At 42.0% G+C, this 18,830-nt stretch overlaps 2 protein-coding genes across 3 annotated transcripts; one reads left to right on the forward strand and one right to left on the reverse strand.

Moving 5' to 3' along the window:
- Positions 1-806: 806 nt before the first annotated feature.
- pde6d (phosphodiesterase 6D, cGMP-specific, rod, delta) lies at positions 807-10,924 on the reverse strand. The gene is made up of 5 exons (XM_084011328.1): positions 10,680-10,924; positions 4,625-4,713; positions 4,003-4,128; positions 2,582-2,687; positions 807-2,082 (listed from the first exon to the last, which is right to left on the reverse strand). The coding sequence occupies exons 1-5, from the start codon at positions 10,727-10,729 to the stop codon at positions 2,001-2,003; spliced, it is 453 nt and encodes a 150-aa protein (XP_083867454.1). The 5' UTR covers positions 10,730-10,924; the 3' UTR covers positions 807-2,000.
- Positions 10,925-12,707: 1,783 nt separating this feature from the next.
- Positions 12,708-18,559, forward strand: dohh (deoxyhypusine hydroxylase/monooxygenase). 2 transcript variants are annotated; one of them, XM_084011186.1, is made up of 6 exons: positions 12,708-12,834; positions 13,508-13,617; positions 14,028-14,195; positions 15,761-15,837; positions 16,687-16,942; positions 17,918-18,559. In XM_084011186.1, exons 2-6 carry the CDS (start codon positions 13,512-13,514, stop codon positions 18,226-18,228), a joined length of 918 nt encoding a protein of 305 aa, XP_083867312.1. In that variant the 5' UTR covers positions 12,708-12,834; positions 13,508-13,511; the 3' UTR covers positions 18,229-18,559. The 2 variants fall into 2 exon arrangements, with proteins under 2 accessions (XP_083867312.1, XP_083867313.1); XM_084011187.1 differs by having other exon boundaries at positions 12,765-12,834; positions 13,511-13,617.
- Positions 18,560-18,830: the final 271 nt, after the last annotated feature.

Raw genomic sequence — 18,830 nt, forward strand, 5'->3', positions numbered from 1 at the left:
CTGCTGCCTCTCATGGATGTGTAAGAGATGGCAGCGTTGGCCTGAAACCTTCCGGCTGGTTTAAAGCAGTCGTGTTGAGCCATATTTGAACCCATGAAATACAGATTTGTACACATTTCAGGGGAAAAAGTCAATATTAACATGAGGATCAATGCATTTCATCACAGTACAGATAATTTAGTTTAGAGCCATAAAACAATACATATAAGTGTTTCAGTGCCTCTTTAACATCTGTTTAACTATTTTTGTATAAAGTTTTCCTGCCTAAACCACTCGGTCATCTGTATCGTATTGTTTCCTCTTTTTTCTTCTCATGTTTTGTATTCAAAATCTCCTGCAAAGTAACAAGTAACTATATGAAATGTGGTGGAGTAAAAGTACAGTGTAGCAGTATACATACATACTCAATCAGCCACTATAAATGACAATATAACTAAAGAAAGAGTAAAGAAAGGACTATGATGCATCTGGAGCCACACACACACACACACACACACACACACACACACACACACACACACACACACACACACACACACACACACACACACACACACACACACACACACACACACACACACACACACACACACACACACACACACACACACACACACACACACACACACAGTGTTTAAATTCCACACATGGCAGTTTAACTGAACACATTTCTAACTGCTTCTAATTAATATTACTTGTGTTTCTGTGATGCCAGGTGTTGAGAATATACAAACATGATCAAACCCACACGAGTGTGTGTAACCTTATTTGAAAGCAAAACAATAATGACCACACACACACACACGTCATGTTATTACAACATTGGATGACTTTAATCCACAACTCCTGTCATATTAAAACACAAGTCTATTTTACACAGCTCAGTTAGCAGCTAAGAAAAAAACAAACACGGTGAATTGGATGAGAGGCCAGAATGTACAGAGAAGAGCTGAGTCAAGCCGCTGTTAACATCTGAACTACTGAGAAAAGATGCCGGGCGACACCTGATGATGGGTGAGTTCAAAGTACAAGTGGATGTAATAAGACCGTCCTGTCTGCGGATTTTCAGTCCAAGGAACACAGACGAGAAGCATCCAGATAGACCAGCGGCTCAAAACAGGCGTTGGTCCTCCGTCACACTCTCCTACACTAGTCAAGTAGTTAGAAAACTGGAACGTGTTGATTGGTGGACACTGTGTCCCACTGCAGAGGCGTGTCCTTCAGAAGACTACATAACAAGTTACAATACTGGACCTCACAGAGACCCCCGTTAACGAGGCATTCAGGGAGTCCTCGTCAAACTTGACCAAATATATATCCGTATAGCTTCCATTGCTGTGATAACAACTCTCTGACATTACTTGTTGATCAAAAATGAGCAGTGCATCAGATTCTGGGATATTGAGGACTATAAACAATAAACCTGTTGAGACTGCATTTCACTGGGACTTAACAGCCTCCTTCACTCATGTTGGTAAACTCTGGGAGGAAACGTCTGGAGTGGGACACGGTGAGAGGAAGTGTTATCTAGTGTTTATGGTTGGGACCTCTTGAACGTAGCTCAGCAGAGACACGGAGGACAGCAGTGTTTCCAAACAGAAAGGAGAAGATCTCATCAGACAGGTTACACGTCTGTTGTGTTCCTGAGTAAATGCAGAATTTCATAACAAACCGTGTGGTTTCTGAGTGACTCCCTGGCTGACTGGAGATCAGTATTTACAGAGAAAAAGACAGCAGAGTGCTCTCTCCTCCTCCCCCCCTCTCCTACCAAGGTCTACAGGAAGTTTTCAGGTCGACACAAAACAAGAGAACAACCAAACACAAAGCTCACTTCACTGACTGTAGGACACAGCTGGCTTTCATCCAGGTGTGCTGATCCCAAGTCAGCAATGAGCCGTTTACGTCTGCAAATTGTAGCTAACCTTGGTAACGTATAGACCTTGGCAGAACATCAGCATTTTGGAAGGTAGAGTCAGGGGTCAGGGTTCAGGGGTCAGAGGTCAGACGTAGAACAGTCGTACCCTGGAGGTGCTGACATGGAGGTCGTCGTCGTAGAACTTGGTCTCTATGATCACATTTCCACTGAAGACAAAGACAGGTGGGACATCACATGAGGCACTGAATTCACACTATAAAACTGTAAGTTAGCCTCTATATATGACATTCAATGTGATTTAGTGGGCCACAATTATCAGAACTAGATGAACGTTCAGGCTCCCTCATGGCTCAGACGTGAACTGCTCATATAACAACAACAAATATGGAAGAGTTGAATTGGGTTCATTTTTATGAGGAGACCCTCATTAAATCTCCTGCTGGCCACACCGGGAAGGACTCCACCACTCCCAGTTTATTCAATTCATTGTGACACAATACATTATTATAATATCAGATCATTATACATTTGAATACATGAAGTTATCATTAAAACAGGTTATTTCTAACTTGTATGTCACATGTCCACCTGTTTTTGGTTCAGTATGTGTTGGTTAAATGTCTCATCGCCGTCAAACAGATGTGTGAGCAGAACAGAATCATTAAACAGAATCATGAAACAGAAAGAGAACCAGAGGTGACTCACGTTAAAACGTTGGCTGGCATCATCTGGGACTCTGGAGCAGCTTCTATCAGAGACTGCCATGTGTTGGTGGAGTTGGGAATCACAAAACCAAACTCAAAGAACCACTCTGGACGGAGACACAGAATTTAGTATCAGTATCATGACTAGGAATCTTCTTCATACAGTATCTTAGTGTACCAGGCTCTCTGTACAGAGGGCCCCGGGATCCAAACACACAGAAATAGATGACTGAGCTGTCGGTTCAAGTGATCCGAGATGAGGATGATGAAGATGATTCATCACACGCCTGAGTCAGGGGGTCATGTTCAACCACAACATGGATTTAACAATACCCTCTTCACCGTGATTATGTTCAGGTTTTAGCAAACACACATGAACCTGATGAACTATGTCATTCATACATTATTAGTATTATTAAAACATGCGGCATAGTTTCACAGCGCCATACACACATACAAACAGCCTTTGTGCGACACACTGGCTGACACACACTCTGGTTGTAAATATAACTTATAACTAAAAACTAGGTCTGTACCAAACCGTAGGACGCTTCAGAGCTTAACTCAGCTTATCAGTCTGTGAGCCAATTCTCTACAGGAAGAATCCCCTCACTCAATAATCAATAAACAATACATAGACCTACAAACACTTTTGTTTTTTGTTTCCATGGAGCTGACATGAAACCATGTGTGGTTCAGAAACTGTTTGCCGTCAGTCGGTCTGGTGAAGGTTAGTGAGACGCTGACAGACCGACAGAGACGTTTAAGGAAGTCTGTGATTGGATGACAGAATGCTCATAACTCATGATTCCCAAAAACGGAACCATCCATCCGTCCATCCTTTGTCTACCGCTTATCCTGTATTCAGGGTCGCGGGGGGGGGGGGGGGCTGGCAAAAACGGAACCGCAAAGTATTATTTACTTAACCACAATAACACAAAATCATATCACTGCTGTTACTACTACTGATGAAATGGACCAGCCGTGATGCCAGCGCCAGGCCGACCTTAAACAGGGAAAAATGATATTGTTCTAAATACTCTCAAGCCTCTACTAGAATATACTACCACTAGAATACTATGTATTACAGTGTTTACAATAGCACGATAATACTACTGACCAGAATGATTCTACTACCAGAACACTACAAATACTACTACTAAAATACTACAAATTCTACTTATACTATCACTAGAATACTACTAATACAACTACAAATAGTACATATTTAAAAGAGCAGTAACAATTGAAACAGAATGCCTTTCTGTGCTTTATGATCCTTTAGAAGGTCTCGGGGGTCCAGAGCTGGAATAAACCCTGTACAGGTCTCTAGTCAGCCACAGAGCTGACGAATACAGATGGACTAGATCAGTGGAGTAGAACTGTTAGGATCTACTAGAGGTACCCTCAGGTTCACGTTACCTTCTAGACACTGTCCTTTGAAGAAAACCTTCTGCTCCAGTCTGAACTTCTCCAGTTTCTCTGAGGACGAGAAGTTCAGTTCTCTGGACACTGCTTTACACTTCAGGATCTTCTTTGGGACACGAGCTGCAGAGACAGTCACACCACAATTAACTGACAGCTGTGGATTCAAGACTTCCAGACTTGGAACTGGTTCAGTTGACTCCTAGCAGACCACTTTGTCTGTAGGAACTAGAGACTTGAGAGTCTGTGTGGTCCTGGCTGACAAGAGGCCTGTGACTGTACAGTATCAATGCTAATGGTCTACACTGGACCAAATGATAAAACACTGATAAAAATGATCTGCATTATTTCATTTGCACAGTCTCACTGATACTGAGCACAAGTATTCTCCTTTACCATTTGATTTACGTAAAGAGTCTAATATAACTTCTGTAATAATTTGATGCTATATAAATTAACTGAACCGAATTATCCACAGGCCAGTGTGAATGGAAAACCACACCAACTGGCTAGACTCCATATCCTGTACACGTACATGTATATGAATACACACACACACACACACACACACACACACACACACACACACACACACACACATACAGTGAGTCTAATGTACCTTCGTGTTCGACTCCCGGGACTGACAGGTCCTCGGTTCCCTGCCACAGCACTTTACCCGTCTCTGCATCTCGAAGGTTCATCCAGTTTCTGTCAGGTAAAGGTTAAGTAGCAACAAGCAAACTAAAGAACATGGAATATTTCAAATGCACAGTCAGAATAACATCTATCATGTTATCAGCCTACACACGTATCCAGCGTTTACATTTAACAAAAAAATCCAGGCTGGAAAGTTGCTTTTATTAGTCCTATAAATGTTTCTATTCAGATTCAAACAGAATAACATATAGATAGACGGATATGGAATGGCTCGGGCTGTCTGAGGGATGGACTAAACATACTGGAGACTGGAGCTGTGGTGGAATATTAATCAGATTAGTGGTTCAGATTGAAGAAGTATGCAGGGTAAGAGCTTCATAACCTTCTTCTTCCCATATAGGTTTCTTTACATGTGGTTTCCTCTGGGACGCGTCAGAGTGTGTCTTAGATGGCCAGTTAGTCTGAATTTAAAGTGGTTTTCATCATCATCATCATCATCATCGCCTTCTCTTAACATGCATCCAGTGATGTGTCTACACTACTTTACTGTAAGCCGTGTTTAGATGAGACACTCAAGGACTACAAAACAGCTGAGGCTAGTGTGGTGTGTAGTGAGTGTGGACGTTCCAGGCTGCTAGCTGTCCCGTCAGTCTGTCAGCTGGTCAGCTGTTCCTGACTACAAACACAATACAGACGTCAGTCACAGAGTCTGTGATTCCACTGTACTCTACAGCGTCTCTGCTGAGCCTCCACAATCATTTCAACAGTGTGTGGGCACACCAATGAATCAGCATGTTTCAAATCACTGCTACTGATCTATCAATCTTTTAACTGAGAAAACAGGCGAAATATAAAGAAGCTTTACACCGAGCAAAGATGCTGCTGCAGGAGAGTCATCTAAAGGACTTGAGTCTGTGTGGTGTTTTCAGTCTTACATGGTTGTCCTGGTTTCTCCTCACTCATATGCTTTAGGCCTGGCTGTGGATACAGACTCAGGCTGGAGCAGCACTGTACCGATGATCAGCCCGAGACTCTAAGTTGCTAAGTGTGTTGCTGGTTGGTTTCTACAGAGGATGAATGAAGACACTGTGCACACTGCAACCACTGCATATTATCTCATCAGACTTATGGAAACCAGTAAAACCAGTTCCTGTTCCAGAAGATTCTCCACTCAGCATCCTGTCACACTCAGAGACTACTTAGTGTCTCACACACACACTTGACTCCACGCCATCTGTGAACCCCTCCATCCTAACAGCCTCCAAACACAGCAGAGCAGCGCTGCATTACACATGCTTTCAGGGAATCCTCCTGAACCCATATTTCCAAGTTGAAGAGTCATACGAATTAAAAATGATTCAGATGTTTAAGAAAGGTTTGTTTCAGTTAGATGGATTTGTTTATCCATCTTACTTTCTGCAAGACTTTGTTTTGTGTGCAAGAATTATACATGTGCATGTCTACATTTCTATCTAAAGAAATTAAGATATGTTATTAATTACATGTCTTACATCATTTGCAGAAAGCTACTGATAATGTGAAACAGTCAGGGTGGACTGGTCATAAAGTCTCCAACTACTCAACTCCACTCAAATGTCTTGCAGGTCAATAATAATTACACATGTATGAAATAACAAATTGTACTTATAGCAGAGATGCGTGAAAACCCGAAAATAGTGCTTTTAAAAAGCCCTTTAAGCAGTTGGTAGTCAGTTAATGGTCCCTAATTAAGTATTTGAGTTCTATATAAACAAACGCATGCAAACACTCCATGCTATTAGTGCTGTACCACATGCACCATCCCCCACCTCTTTCTAAAGTGTGCTGAGTTGAATGGTTTCTCTAATCCTCCAAAGTCCAACTTAATCCAATCTCCTACATCAAACTCATCATCATCTACACCTTCCAGAACAATCAGGCCCCACAGCACTGTCTTTTTTAACATGACACTGTAAAAACTCAAAAGAAACAAACATGCATCATTTTACCAGGATGTCCTTCACAATGAAGTGGGTCATTTATTGTGCTTCGGGAAGGAAAAACCATCGACCACATTCATATAATCTGATATATCTGATAATGTGAAGCCTTTTCATTGAAGGCTTCCAACTCTCAGATCACTTTTTCATAAACCAAACTACAGAAACAATGTGTTTCAGCTGCAACAACATGATGCGCGGTTGTACCATAGTGTCCTCAGGGTCTGCTGTAAACCACCAGGGTGTCTCTGCACAAATCTGTCAGAACACACGCACGCTATAATGAGCCCCCAGTGAAAAGCTGCTGTCACTGTTTAGTCTGCATTTATTTTTAAAGACACATTAATGGCTCAAAGTTCCGAAGCCCGACCTCAACAACACAGTCCTACTGCACAGATACAAGTTATCACTTCAGTCACTTCATACTCCTTCTAGGAACACATGGACTTCATCCAAGCTTTCAGCCAGGTCTTCAAAGCTCCACCATTCTAACATCGTAGTGATATCAGGACACAGAGAAACGGAGGCTACAACAGCTAACTGAGCCCAACGCTGTCACACAGCAGACAGACAGGACGTCATCGGTATCCACATGTTCAACAGCATGGCATTTACTGGGCTTTATATGTCAACAGTACCTCACGTCAACAGTACCTCATGTCATCCTTATCTCAAATCATCAGTACTGGATATCATCCTTGTATCACATCATCAGCACCTCACATCATCCTTATCTCACATCATCAGAACCGGATATCATCCTTGTATCACATCATCAAGGCTCACATCATCCTTATCTCACATCATCAGCACCTCACATCATCCTTATCTCACATCATCAGAACCTCACATCATCCTTATCTCACATCATCAGTATCTCACATCATCCTTATCTCACGTCAACAATAACGCACGTCATCCTCGTCTCACGTCCTCAGTAGCTAACGTAATCATCAACAGTACCTCACATCATCCTTATGTCACATCAACAGTACCTCACATCAGCCCCTTATCTATAAGGCAAGAACAAGACACGAGAAGAGAGGCAGCAGGCATTTAACAAATTGAGACATCGTTGCCTCAGAGCGTTACTTGAAAGCAACATCAATGAAATATGAGTGGACGGTGAGCTGATTGTTATGGGGCTGCATTATGATTCTGCCAAATGAGCATAACGGTGTTCATGACAACTTATATACATTTAATTAAATTCACAATGTTACATAATGTGACCAGAATATTTGGTTGACATACAGGCTTTCGGATGCAGGGTACTTTAATCATTAGAGAGGCTTCTATCAGTCATTGTAATGTTTCCATGCCACAGTAAAGTCACTATAGCAAATATTGTGGGGCATTTAAACAAAAAAAACTAACTGCAGTTATGAAGTTGACGAAGGAACACAAATACTCTTTTATCTCCTGAAATAATCAATGGAGTTAACTGTATACATTTACTCACAAATTAATCTGGTGAGTAAATGTTAACAGCATCTCTCGGCTGTTTGCTGAGCAGCTCTGATACGTTTACATTTTTAGAGAATACACAATGTCAGCAATGCGGTACAAGATGTTACACAAACAGTTAACAACAGAAAGCTGAATCATCTTAAAAAACTATAATTTATAAACACAAAAGAAACATTGTGTTATGACTCATTTAAGTGGCAGGTGCTGAAAAGTCTCCTCATCTCCTCAATGTGCATTTCATGATTGTAAGATCCTCCATAATGACGGAGAGGGAATGATTCCCAGGTCAAGCGGAGAGAAGAGGCGAGGAAGCATAAGTTTGAATATTGAAAAGCGTCAATGGGGTCTCAGTGGATATGGCCAAGTCAGATGTGTTCAACCGTTACTGTCTTATTCCTTCTCTCTATTGTCATTTTGGGTAACATATTATAATGACAAATTGTCATCTACAAGAAGCTATTGAAGGGCAAAAGCTTGAATTGTGTTTGAGGCTCGTAATGATCCTTTTGAAGAAGTTCAGTGCAAAAAATACTATTCTGTTCACTGTTGCAACAATGAATGAAAAAGGTTTGTGGGATTAGCCTATAGTATTGTTGGCCATGGTGTTCGTTTTGAGGAATTTGGGATTATCATACTTTCAAAACAACAGAAGTAACCTGTAAAGTCAGACTATAAAGTCAGTCAGTCTTTGGGTTTGAATATGCAGGTGCTACTGCTTGTGTGAGCATCTGAGTTGTTCTGTCTTGCGAAAAGCTGACCAACAAAGTAAATTCATTTCTTATCTAGATAGTCTGTTATGCTGGGATGCTGCAGAGATGGTTTTATATTCCTATTCAAGTTCTTCATGAGGATTTTGTAAAACACACAATGGCAGCAACACTCCCTTTACAGTCTAGAAAACAAAAAAAGTCCTGGTGTTGGCTTTAATAAGACAGTAAGGACAGAAGGTAGTAAATCCCTGTTCCACTAAATCATGGATTTAAGCATTACCACACAACAGCAAGCGGCCCAACCTGAGCAGGAAACATACACAAACTCTTGTACAGATCGGGGTAAATATCATATAATAACATGGATAACCATGTAATATTGAAATGACTACACTAACTAAAGTTGTATTTGTATTCACTGGCTGGAACACAGTAAATATAGCATCTAGAAGGTAATACTGGGGCTAATTTGTCCTAATTGGTCATGTGAAGACACAGTCCAGACAGTAATATGGAAAGCATCAATTTGCCATGTTAGCTCCCCCCACACATCCTGAGATGCTGGCACATATACTGTGGGACAAATCCATGGGCTGTCAACAACCACATCCTTTCTAATGCACAACAAACTAACTAGAACTAGAAAAGGTGCACTCAGTAGAGTGCAGATGTCTGGAAGTGTCGACCACAAGCACAGCTGTATTGTATACAACCCACAATTGGGGTGCTGGTTGATCCATTAGCCGTAAGCCAATCACACCATCCTAGTCATTAAATAAGTCCAGAGCAAGGTTAAGAGTAGTGAGGAGTGCAGGCAGTGAATGGCAGTATGAAACATGCAACAAAATGTGTGTTAATAAAGTGTGTCACTGCCACCAGGCAATCATAACTGGACACCCAACATATGAGGCAGTTTAATGCAGCAGAATGAAAGGTTAGCCATTGACAGACACAGAGGTGCACACTGGCTCACTCACGCATGCACACACGCGATCGATCACATGATCTCCCTGGCAGAAATAATAATGACTTCAATTAATACTGTTGATCAACTAACTTCAAGCTCTTGGGACTACTTTTTTCCTTGAGATTCCAGTGAGAGTTCTAGTCAATGTGACAAGTATGAGATGGACTGATGTAAAAAATAATGTTGTGTTCAGGTGTGACGGATTTTAAAGTCTTTAACTGTGAAAGTAGTCAACATACACACTATAAAATGTAAATCTACTTCCACACACGAAATACACCGGTGTGACCGCGAAACAGCGCGCAGCATCGAAAGTGAGTCGTTTGTAATGAAGTTTGGCATCACTTCCACACAAGACCATGTCCCCATATGTAACGGTACGTTGCTATCATAAACAAGGTAACGGCACCCCACAGTTTAAATTGCCCATAGTAAGTGAACGTGTGACAAAGATAACTAGAGGTCACCTGACAATTAATATCCACCGCATATCCCCATTGCTACAGTAACGTTACGTTACGTTAGGGTAACGTTTTCGTAGCAGCTACAGTTAGCAGTTAGAAGTTAGCCACACAAATAAGCCACAGCCCAAAGCCAATCGTTTTAGCTAGCGGGCCATCATTCACACTCAGTGAAGTAGCTGGTAGCTACAGGTACATTTTCATGTTGTCCCATCACATAAAGACAGATATCGGCTGTGTAGCTGACGTTATCAGATGAGAGGTGAAGGTGTCAGGTTCGTCAAGCAGCTGTACAAGTAGACCGAGTCGCAACATGTTACTACCATCTAGCTTGTGCTAGATGACGGTATCTCGGGACAAACATGACGCACAGTCAGCATGTAACTGAACATATAACTACGTGTCTAACCTTCAACCGCAGAAAGGATACAGTTTGAAGCCCTTCAAAATTTCCTTGGCCCTGTCTTCGTCTGAAGACATTGCTGAAATCGTCTGTTTTCGCTGCTTACAGAAAATCCAGGATCTGCTGAAATAATAGTGCTGCTCCTAATGTTAGCTTAACTAGTTAGCTAACTAGTCTTCCGGCTAATGTTCGCATGAAAACAGCATAAACTATGTGTACCTAACTCTATATTGTTGGACTACGGGTTAAATCTGATCCGATAATGCAATCAGCTAAATATATCCCGCTAACTACTTGACAGCTAGCCTAGCCAGTCGGCGGCACAGGGTAGCTTCTGACAGCCAATCACAGGCCGAGGATGAGAAGCAGGGGTAGGACTATAGTGGATAGAGACGCGTCACCAGGGGCAACGCCGCACACACACTGCCACTTACTTCTCAGTTGAAATGAGTGGGGACTGAAGTTGCAACACTTTCTGCTTTTCTCTCAGAAACACAGAGACTATGTGGACTAGACCATCCTTTTAATCAATGAGTTATTTATTATAAATGCGTTTAATACGTTAAACTTACATCTGATCGCTAATTATCCATTACCCAATTTACAAATTTAAAGATTGTTACATGTGACCAGAAGCAGCTTTATTGTCCAAGTGTGCATCTGAACGGTTAGGTATGGTTAGGTGAATTAGGGGGTTTCAATTCTTATTCTGGGAACCAGTGTCCATCACCATCACCATGATGCTCATATGTCTCATTGAACCGTTTTTTTTGGGGGGGGGGGGGTCTTTTCATGGGCTTTTGTCCTCTTTTATATTAACATTAACCAGGTTGCAGGCTTTTATTCTTCCGTAAAGCTGCCATAATAATGTTGTGATCACACAGCACATGAGTTCTTGTAGTAAAGTTTAAAATTTGTTTCAAGTACTCTGACAAGCTTAGCTGTGGATGCAGAATAGGTGGTAACAAACGGCAGCTTAGAGGGCATCAATATAGGTTTGGTCTTCTTGAATGTCCTCACTTTCTCAGAAAGGACCTAGAGGACCCTCTTCTGGACATCGCTGAAAACTGCATCCTGGTGGCCTGTTTAAGATCCTCTGAGAACATATTCTATGAAATCACAACAGTAAGGATTTAACTAGGCCGGCAGCTTGCTTCAGGTGGTGACTTTTTTTTGTAGTATCTGTCTCCTTAAAGGACAACTTAATGTCCAGTGTGTAGGTGTTATTGTAATGTGGTGATAACCAAAAACTCTGCAGAGGTCAAACTACCCAGGTGAGACTCGGCCCGACTGCAGCTGAGTGTTAGCTGACTTGGCTGTGTTTTCCGGTCATGCGGCCAAATGTGAGCCAGCTTTGGCCTGTGTCATTTAGCAAAATCTGGCCCAGGTTTAGCTGGTACACACAAAGGACTGCTATAGGAGAGACATGGCTGCCGGCTTAATCGGCAGCTGGCACTAACAGTTCTTGACCTGTTGATGATTGCTATATTTGGGCGTTGTAGACACGGGCCTGCTCTGGCAGAAACACAACCAACAGTAAAATCTAGTTACAGTACTAGCTTCCAACATTAATTAGCTGGTCTTGCTGGATTTAGTTAGTGGACCAGCTTGCTCAAGCTGGTTTAAAGTGATAACCTGCAGACCCACTTCTTTTTTTAATTGTCTTTTTATTGAGTTAAACAACAGTCAATACAAACTATATGATCATTCTAATAGTTCTTAATAGCTTTAACCATCCAGACCTTCTACAACTACGATTAGTTGTATAAGTAATAATAATACTGAGTTCAAAGAGGTAATACAGAAACAAATAATAACTGATTAAAAAAATAACATACAACACTTCAGAAACAGAACCAGAATGTTGGTTTGTGATACTCGGCTCAAGGATAAAGACCTTAAAAGAATGTTTACATTCTGAAAATATCATACATGATGTCAGTCCAATCATCCACTGTAGATATGTCTTTTGATTTTAGCCTCTTTTTGACCTCTTTCAGCCTATTTCCATCCAATCCAGTAGGTGGCGGTAATGCGTCATATAGCTGGTTTGCCGACTGACATTGAAACCCACAGAAGAAGAAGAGTCAGCCCTTACGTAGCCACCGAAAGTAGCAGGACGGACGCGTGGACCTGCGGCAGCAGTTGTCTTCTCTGGACATCACCTGAAACATCTCTGAAGGTTGGAAACGTTACGTTTCGCTGCAAAAGTTTGCTTTCTTCATCATCGCCGTGTCTTTGTTATTCGTGAATTGTGTGGAGCTAGTTGTTAGGATAGTTTAGGCTGAGTTAGCTGAATGTTTCACTCAGAGGGCTAACAGTTAGCTTAGCTTGGCAACACCTTTATTCATACATAATGCACACACCAATCGGCAAATAAGGTCCATGAGCAAATAATTGGATGGCCCCCCCTTTCAAAAAGTTTCTTATACATTTCTTCTTTAGAGAGTTGGGTCTTTTTCCATATTTTCATAGTAAATGATATCTGACAACTTTTATTATGTCACCAAACAAACACTAAAAGCATGCAGGATGTATCATCTCATGTCAGCAGTCCAATACCTAAATATTATAGTATAACAAGATGAGAGGAAGCAGCAAATAGGCACCTCTGAGATGCTTTTATGAGAAAGGTTTTGGATATTATTTCTTATAAATGACAAAATATTATCAATAAATTGAATGCGTAATTTTCTGTTGATGGATTAATCCACTAATCTTTGCAGCTTTGTGTTTTTAATCAAGATGTCGGTGTGAAATATTTGACAGACTGAGCGGTCAAAAGAAGCAGCTAAAACAAACTTGTTTGCACATCACAATACCTGAAGCGTTCACCTGTCTGTCTCCCTGTGTAGCAGTATGACCAATGTGGAACAGGTAGCAGCAGTGGGAGAGGTTCTGACGAACCCAGGACTAGACCTGACGCGGCGGTTCAGAGCCTTGTTCACCCTGAAGAACCTGGGAGGTAACGCATGTCCACCAAACACACACATCCACCATCATGTTGTTGTATGGAAAATAAGCAGAACAAACAAGACTGTAGTACAACTCACAGCCAGCCAAACATCCAGTATGACTTTTAGGCCTATGACTAACCAGATCAATGAAAAGGCCTTATTTATTAATTTCTTTAAAACCTGATGTTGAACAGTTCAGAGGGAGCCTGTCTCTTGGACAGCCTACATGCTTTTAAATCATTCATGACGATTTTTTAATAATGCCTTTTAAATTTTATGTCAGATACCACGATGAACAGTATGTTAAATGACAGAACATGAACATTTGTTTTCCAATTACGTTTCCGTATTCAGGATGCACACTGAAGAGGAAGTCTGTGTAATAATGAACTGATTTGTGCTGTAACCTGTGGGTCAGGTGCTGAAGCTGTAGAATGGATCGGTAAAGCCTTCACTGACGACTCCGCACTGCTGAAACATGAGCTGGCTTACTGCCTTGGACAGATGCAAGACAAACGGGCCATACCCACATTGACTACGGTTCTCAAAGATACACAGCAGGAACCGATGGTCAGGCATGAAGCAGGTAAACATGCACGCTCACGCTCACACACACTCTGAGGGTTTGAAGAGCCTGCTGACGACCAACTATGTACATCTAAATGTGTACTAGAAGTACACACACATGTGCATGCTATTGTCTCTTTACATCCTCGTGACTCTAAGAACATAACGCACAAACTCAGTATTTTAGGTAGCCAGTTGACATCTTCTCCGGGCTGTTATTTATTTATTGAAGCTCAAATCTATTTCGCAAAGACCGTCATTGCAACAATATGTCAGCATTGTGATAATCAGCCTAATCGCGAAAACTAGATGATGATGATGATGATTGCGTTGCAGTCTTGCTCTATCAACAAGCACTGAAACATTAGGACATCTGGACCACAGTCCACCAAAGCCACATTCAGACATGATCAACAGGAATTAAATATTCACTATGTTCCCCTGTAGTTGATCTCATCGCTTAACCATCATCAAATTACAGGATATGGTCTGTGATATATGCATGATCTAGGAAAACATACAGTATAAACTTGATCGTTGTTACAGCTGGAAGTTCCATAACTGTGTTTTATTTTTAAAAGGAATTTTGATGTTGAGACTCATGGTTCAAAAGTAACGGGCCAAGATGGAAAGTTTGTTGCTATAGTCAAATTGCACCACATTGGACAAAGTAGCCAGCTGGACTTCAGTGTGCACTGTTTTAATTTATAAACACCCTCAAATGACTTTCCTGACACGAGCCTGACAGCAGAACATGTTCAGTAAAAAGTGTGTAACAAAATCTCATTACACAAGACATGTATTTACTCCTCAGTGACGCACAGGATACAAAGACTGACTGTATCTGCAACAGAAACTAGAAAAATTGTACATTTGTTAGTGGTCGACCAATGAAATTGGGACGATTTTTGGCATTTTTAGATGATCGGCATCGGCCAATGCCTGCGCTCACGAGGCCAACAAACATAAATGTCTGCAGACACATCTGTAGGCAGCCTTGCGGAGCCGTCGCACAACATTCTGCTCGCCGTCGGCCCTGCCTAGCTGCCGGCCCCTCCTGCCGTCTTGTAGTATTTTAGTAAATGGAGAATCCGCTCTGCTTGCCGCAGGCCCCGCTGGTGCGCTCGGCTCGGCTCACGGCTCGGCTCACGGCTCGGCTCACGGGGCGCACAGCTCTGCTCGCAGAGCAGGGTTGGCTGTCATGGGGGCCGGCGGCGTGGCGAGCGGATGCCATTTTTTGTTATAAAAGGACCAGTCCAGTTCGACTCACACCCCAATCTGAATTGAGGTCCCACCACTGATCTGTAATAGGTCTGTAGTGTCAGTGGGTCCCGCCCCTATAGCAATTTTGTGTTATTTGTTTGTTATGTGTTTGTATTATTATTAATTAATTAATTATTTCTTTATTCATCACATGCACAGGTGAAATGCAAAGTAAAACGTAACAAAAACATGATATCGGCACTATAGATTGGCCATCGGCCGCCCTGCTCTCCAAATATCGGCATTGGCCATTGAAAAACCCATATCGGTCGACCACTAATATTTGTCCATCTCCCTCTCTGACTGTGTGTCTGTCTGCAGGGGAGGCTCTGGGAGCCATTGGTGATCCTGTGGTTCTGGACCTACTAAAAGAGTACAGCCAGGATCCTGTCATAGAGGTAGGCATGCAACACTCTACGATAAAAACACTATACCAGCTACACGGCTACTAATGTAACCAGGTACAGGTTTGTTAGTGCTGATTGTTGTCTTCCTTTTTGGAACAAACGTGTCAGAAAAGTGTAGCAGACACCAGGGTCCGGTGTCCATGAGGGCTTAGTGCTGTCCGACTGTCAAAATGCCTAAGGACTCTCTCACAGATGTTTTTGCAGAAGTCCACATTTCTGAAGAATTTGTCTGAGAGAATTACCCAGGATTCATAGCATTGTGATGTTAAATGCCTGTTATGTCTAGATATACACAGAAACATTAAAACATTTAAGATGGTTCATTAAAACACATGAAATCAGAAGAATACAATGTAGAAAAGACAGCTGCAGTTTCCTCAAACCTCCCAATGATGAATCCATCTTTTCTGTTCTCAGTTGTATTTTCACCATAATGAGTGGGACTGCACAGCCACATCCACTGACACCCCGCTAAGTACCATGACATAAAGGCTGCGTATCGTAAGGGCCTACCCGGTATCGAAAAACATTTCTGTTTCTCACAGTAGCTGCTCCATTGCCTTTAGAAGCAGAGAAAACAAGACAAACGTTCACCTGCAAGCAAGTCTGAAACATTTTAACATGTGATCCAAAGTTTGGACAGTGTTTCCTCTGTATTCATGCACCCCATGAATGGTTGTGTGTGATCTGTACAGGTGAACACTGTTTTACCCAATGTCAGCTGGAATCGGCTCCAGCCCCCCAACAAACTTTGTGGTTGCGTTGGGACTCTGCTTCAGTTCTGGTTCTCCATGTGAACAGAGACACATGGAAAATGATATATGTACTTGTCGCATGCAGGTTGCAGAGACGTGTCAGTTGGCGGTTCGTCGGTTGGAATGGCTGCAGACTGGAGGAGGGAAGCAGCTGGATGATGGAAGTACAGACACAAACCCTTACTGCTCTGTAGACCCCGCCCCCCCAGCAGTGAAGAAGAGTGTGCCAGAGCTGCGCTCTGTCCTGTTGGATGAGAGCCTGCCGCTCTTTGAACGCTACCGCGCCATGTTTGCCCTCCGTAACCTGGGCAACGAGATGGCAGTGCTGGCACTGGCAGACGGTAAGATACACCAGTTCAGCTCACCATGTCAATACTAGGGATGGGACGATTTAGGATTTATCGCAGATCGTGATAAGAAGCACGATATAATAATAAGTTGATAGTGGTGAATTTCCATTGTCAGGTTAATTGTGAATATCATCAATAGTGACTTTAAAAAGCTATAGTTCACTCTTATCGGGGGAGAAAATAATTAATTTATCCTTTATTTGTTGGAAGACTGTGATTTTTTGATCATCTTATTTAAGATTATTTAATTTTCACTGAAAAGGATGTTCACTTAAAAGACTTATCTGTGACAAAATAAACTCGATAAAAATATTAGTTTCTTTGCTAAATGTAAAGTGACTCCAGCATGTATACTTGCCATTTCAAGTGTTTTAATATTTTGTGTCAAATGTCATGCTGTTAAACTTAAGTCTTGAGGATAAACTTCAAATATTTATTTTCACCTGAATGTGTCAGTTAGCTGAACCAAAAGTAAGTCCTCACAGCGTTCAGGCTCCTCCCACTGAGGATGCACACAAAGACAAAGCAACTAATGTTATAGAGAGGTTATTTATGTGTATATGTGACCACACTCGATCATAGACAAAACTGAATTAAAGCATATGGACAAAATGTAAAAAATATACTGACTCAAAGGGAAGTCAGAGTGTTCAATGAAAGGCCTTCTGGATCCATCATCAACCGCTTATCCTGTATTCAGGGTCGAGGCAGCCTTCTGAATTTAATGGAAGGGAAACTGATGTTGCTGAGTACACCATCCTTAATGTCCCAGTGAAATGAAAAATACCAGCTGTTTACTTTTTATTTAGCTCTTGTTATATAACACATGCATCTGAAAAATCAGCATCATAGTATTTTTACATAAAATCTTTGCTGAATTAAAAATGCCGCCATTAGAACGTCCTTTATGTCGTTCTTGATCAGAGCAGTGTTTGCCTGACTGCATGAGCCTCTCTTCTTCCCCAGGCCTGGAGTGCTCCAGCGCTCTGTTCCGTCATGAGATCGGCTACGTCCTGGGTCAGGTGCAGCACCCGGCGGCGGTCCCAGCCCTGCGTGCAGCTCTGGAGCGTTCGGGTGAGAGCCCCATGGTCAGACACGAGGCCGCGGAGGCTCTCGGGTCCATCGGGAAAGAGGAGTGTCTGGCTGTGCTGCAGCAGTACTGCGGAGACGGAGAACGAGTCGTCAAGGAAAGCTGTGAGGTCGCTTTGGACATGCTGGAGTATGAAAACAGTGAGCAGTTCCAGTATGCAGATGGGCTGGTCAGGTTACAGGGTTAAAGAAGCACGTTATTACCCGATGGACCAGAGAAGGCTCTCCTTTCTTATTTATATTGTGTGGGAGCTGTATGTGATCATACAGTCTAATGTGGACAAAGACCGCACTAGCAGGACCTGGTTCTGGTCCAGGCTGCACTACATTTGATCTGGACTCAAAGGACTGACAGTTGTAGCAGGTGGACTTACTTTACTTACATGTACCACAGCAAACAGTTGAGTGTCTGTTCTACTCTCATTCTATTTCTATGATCACATCCCTCATTGGGACGGCTCTAATTTGTCTCTTGAATCCAAGTGAGTATTGTATGTCAAATTAAAATGATGCTGTTCATTTATCTCATCAGTCTTTTTTTTATATATATATATATATATATATATATATATATATATATATATATATATATATATATATATATATATATATATCTTGGCTCGAGTTCCCTGAGCAGCAATGAAGCACTGATTTACACCGATCACCTACAACATTATGACCATCTGCCTAATATTGTGTAGGTCCCCCTTTTGTTGCCAAAACAGCCCTGGCCCGTTGAGGCACGGACTCCACTAGACCTCTGAAGTTGTGCTGAGGTATCTGGCACCAA

This window comes from Eutrigla gurnardus (genome assembly GCF_963514095.1).
Source record: "Eutrigla gurnardus genome assembly, chromosome: 6".
In the NCBI taxonomy this organism is placed as follows: domain Eukaryota; kingdom Metazoa; phylum Chordata; class Actinopteri; order Perciformes; family Triglidae; genus Eutrigla; species Eutrigla gurnardus.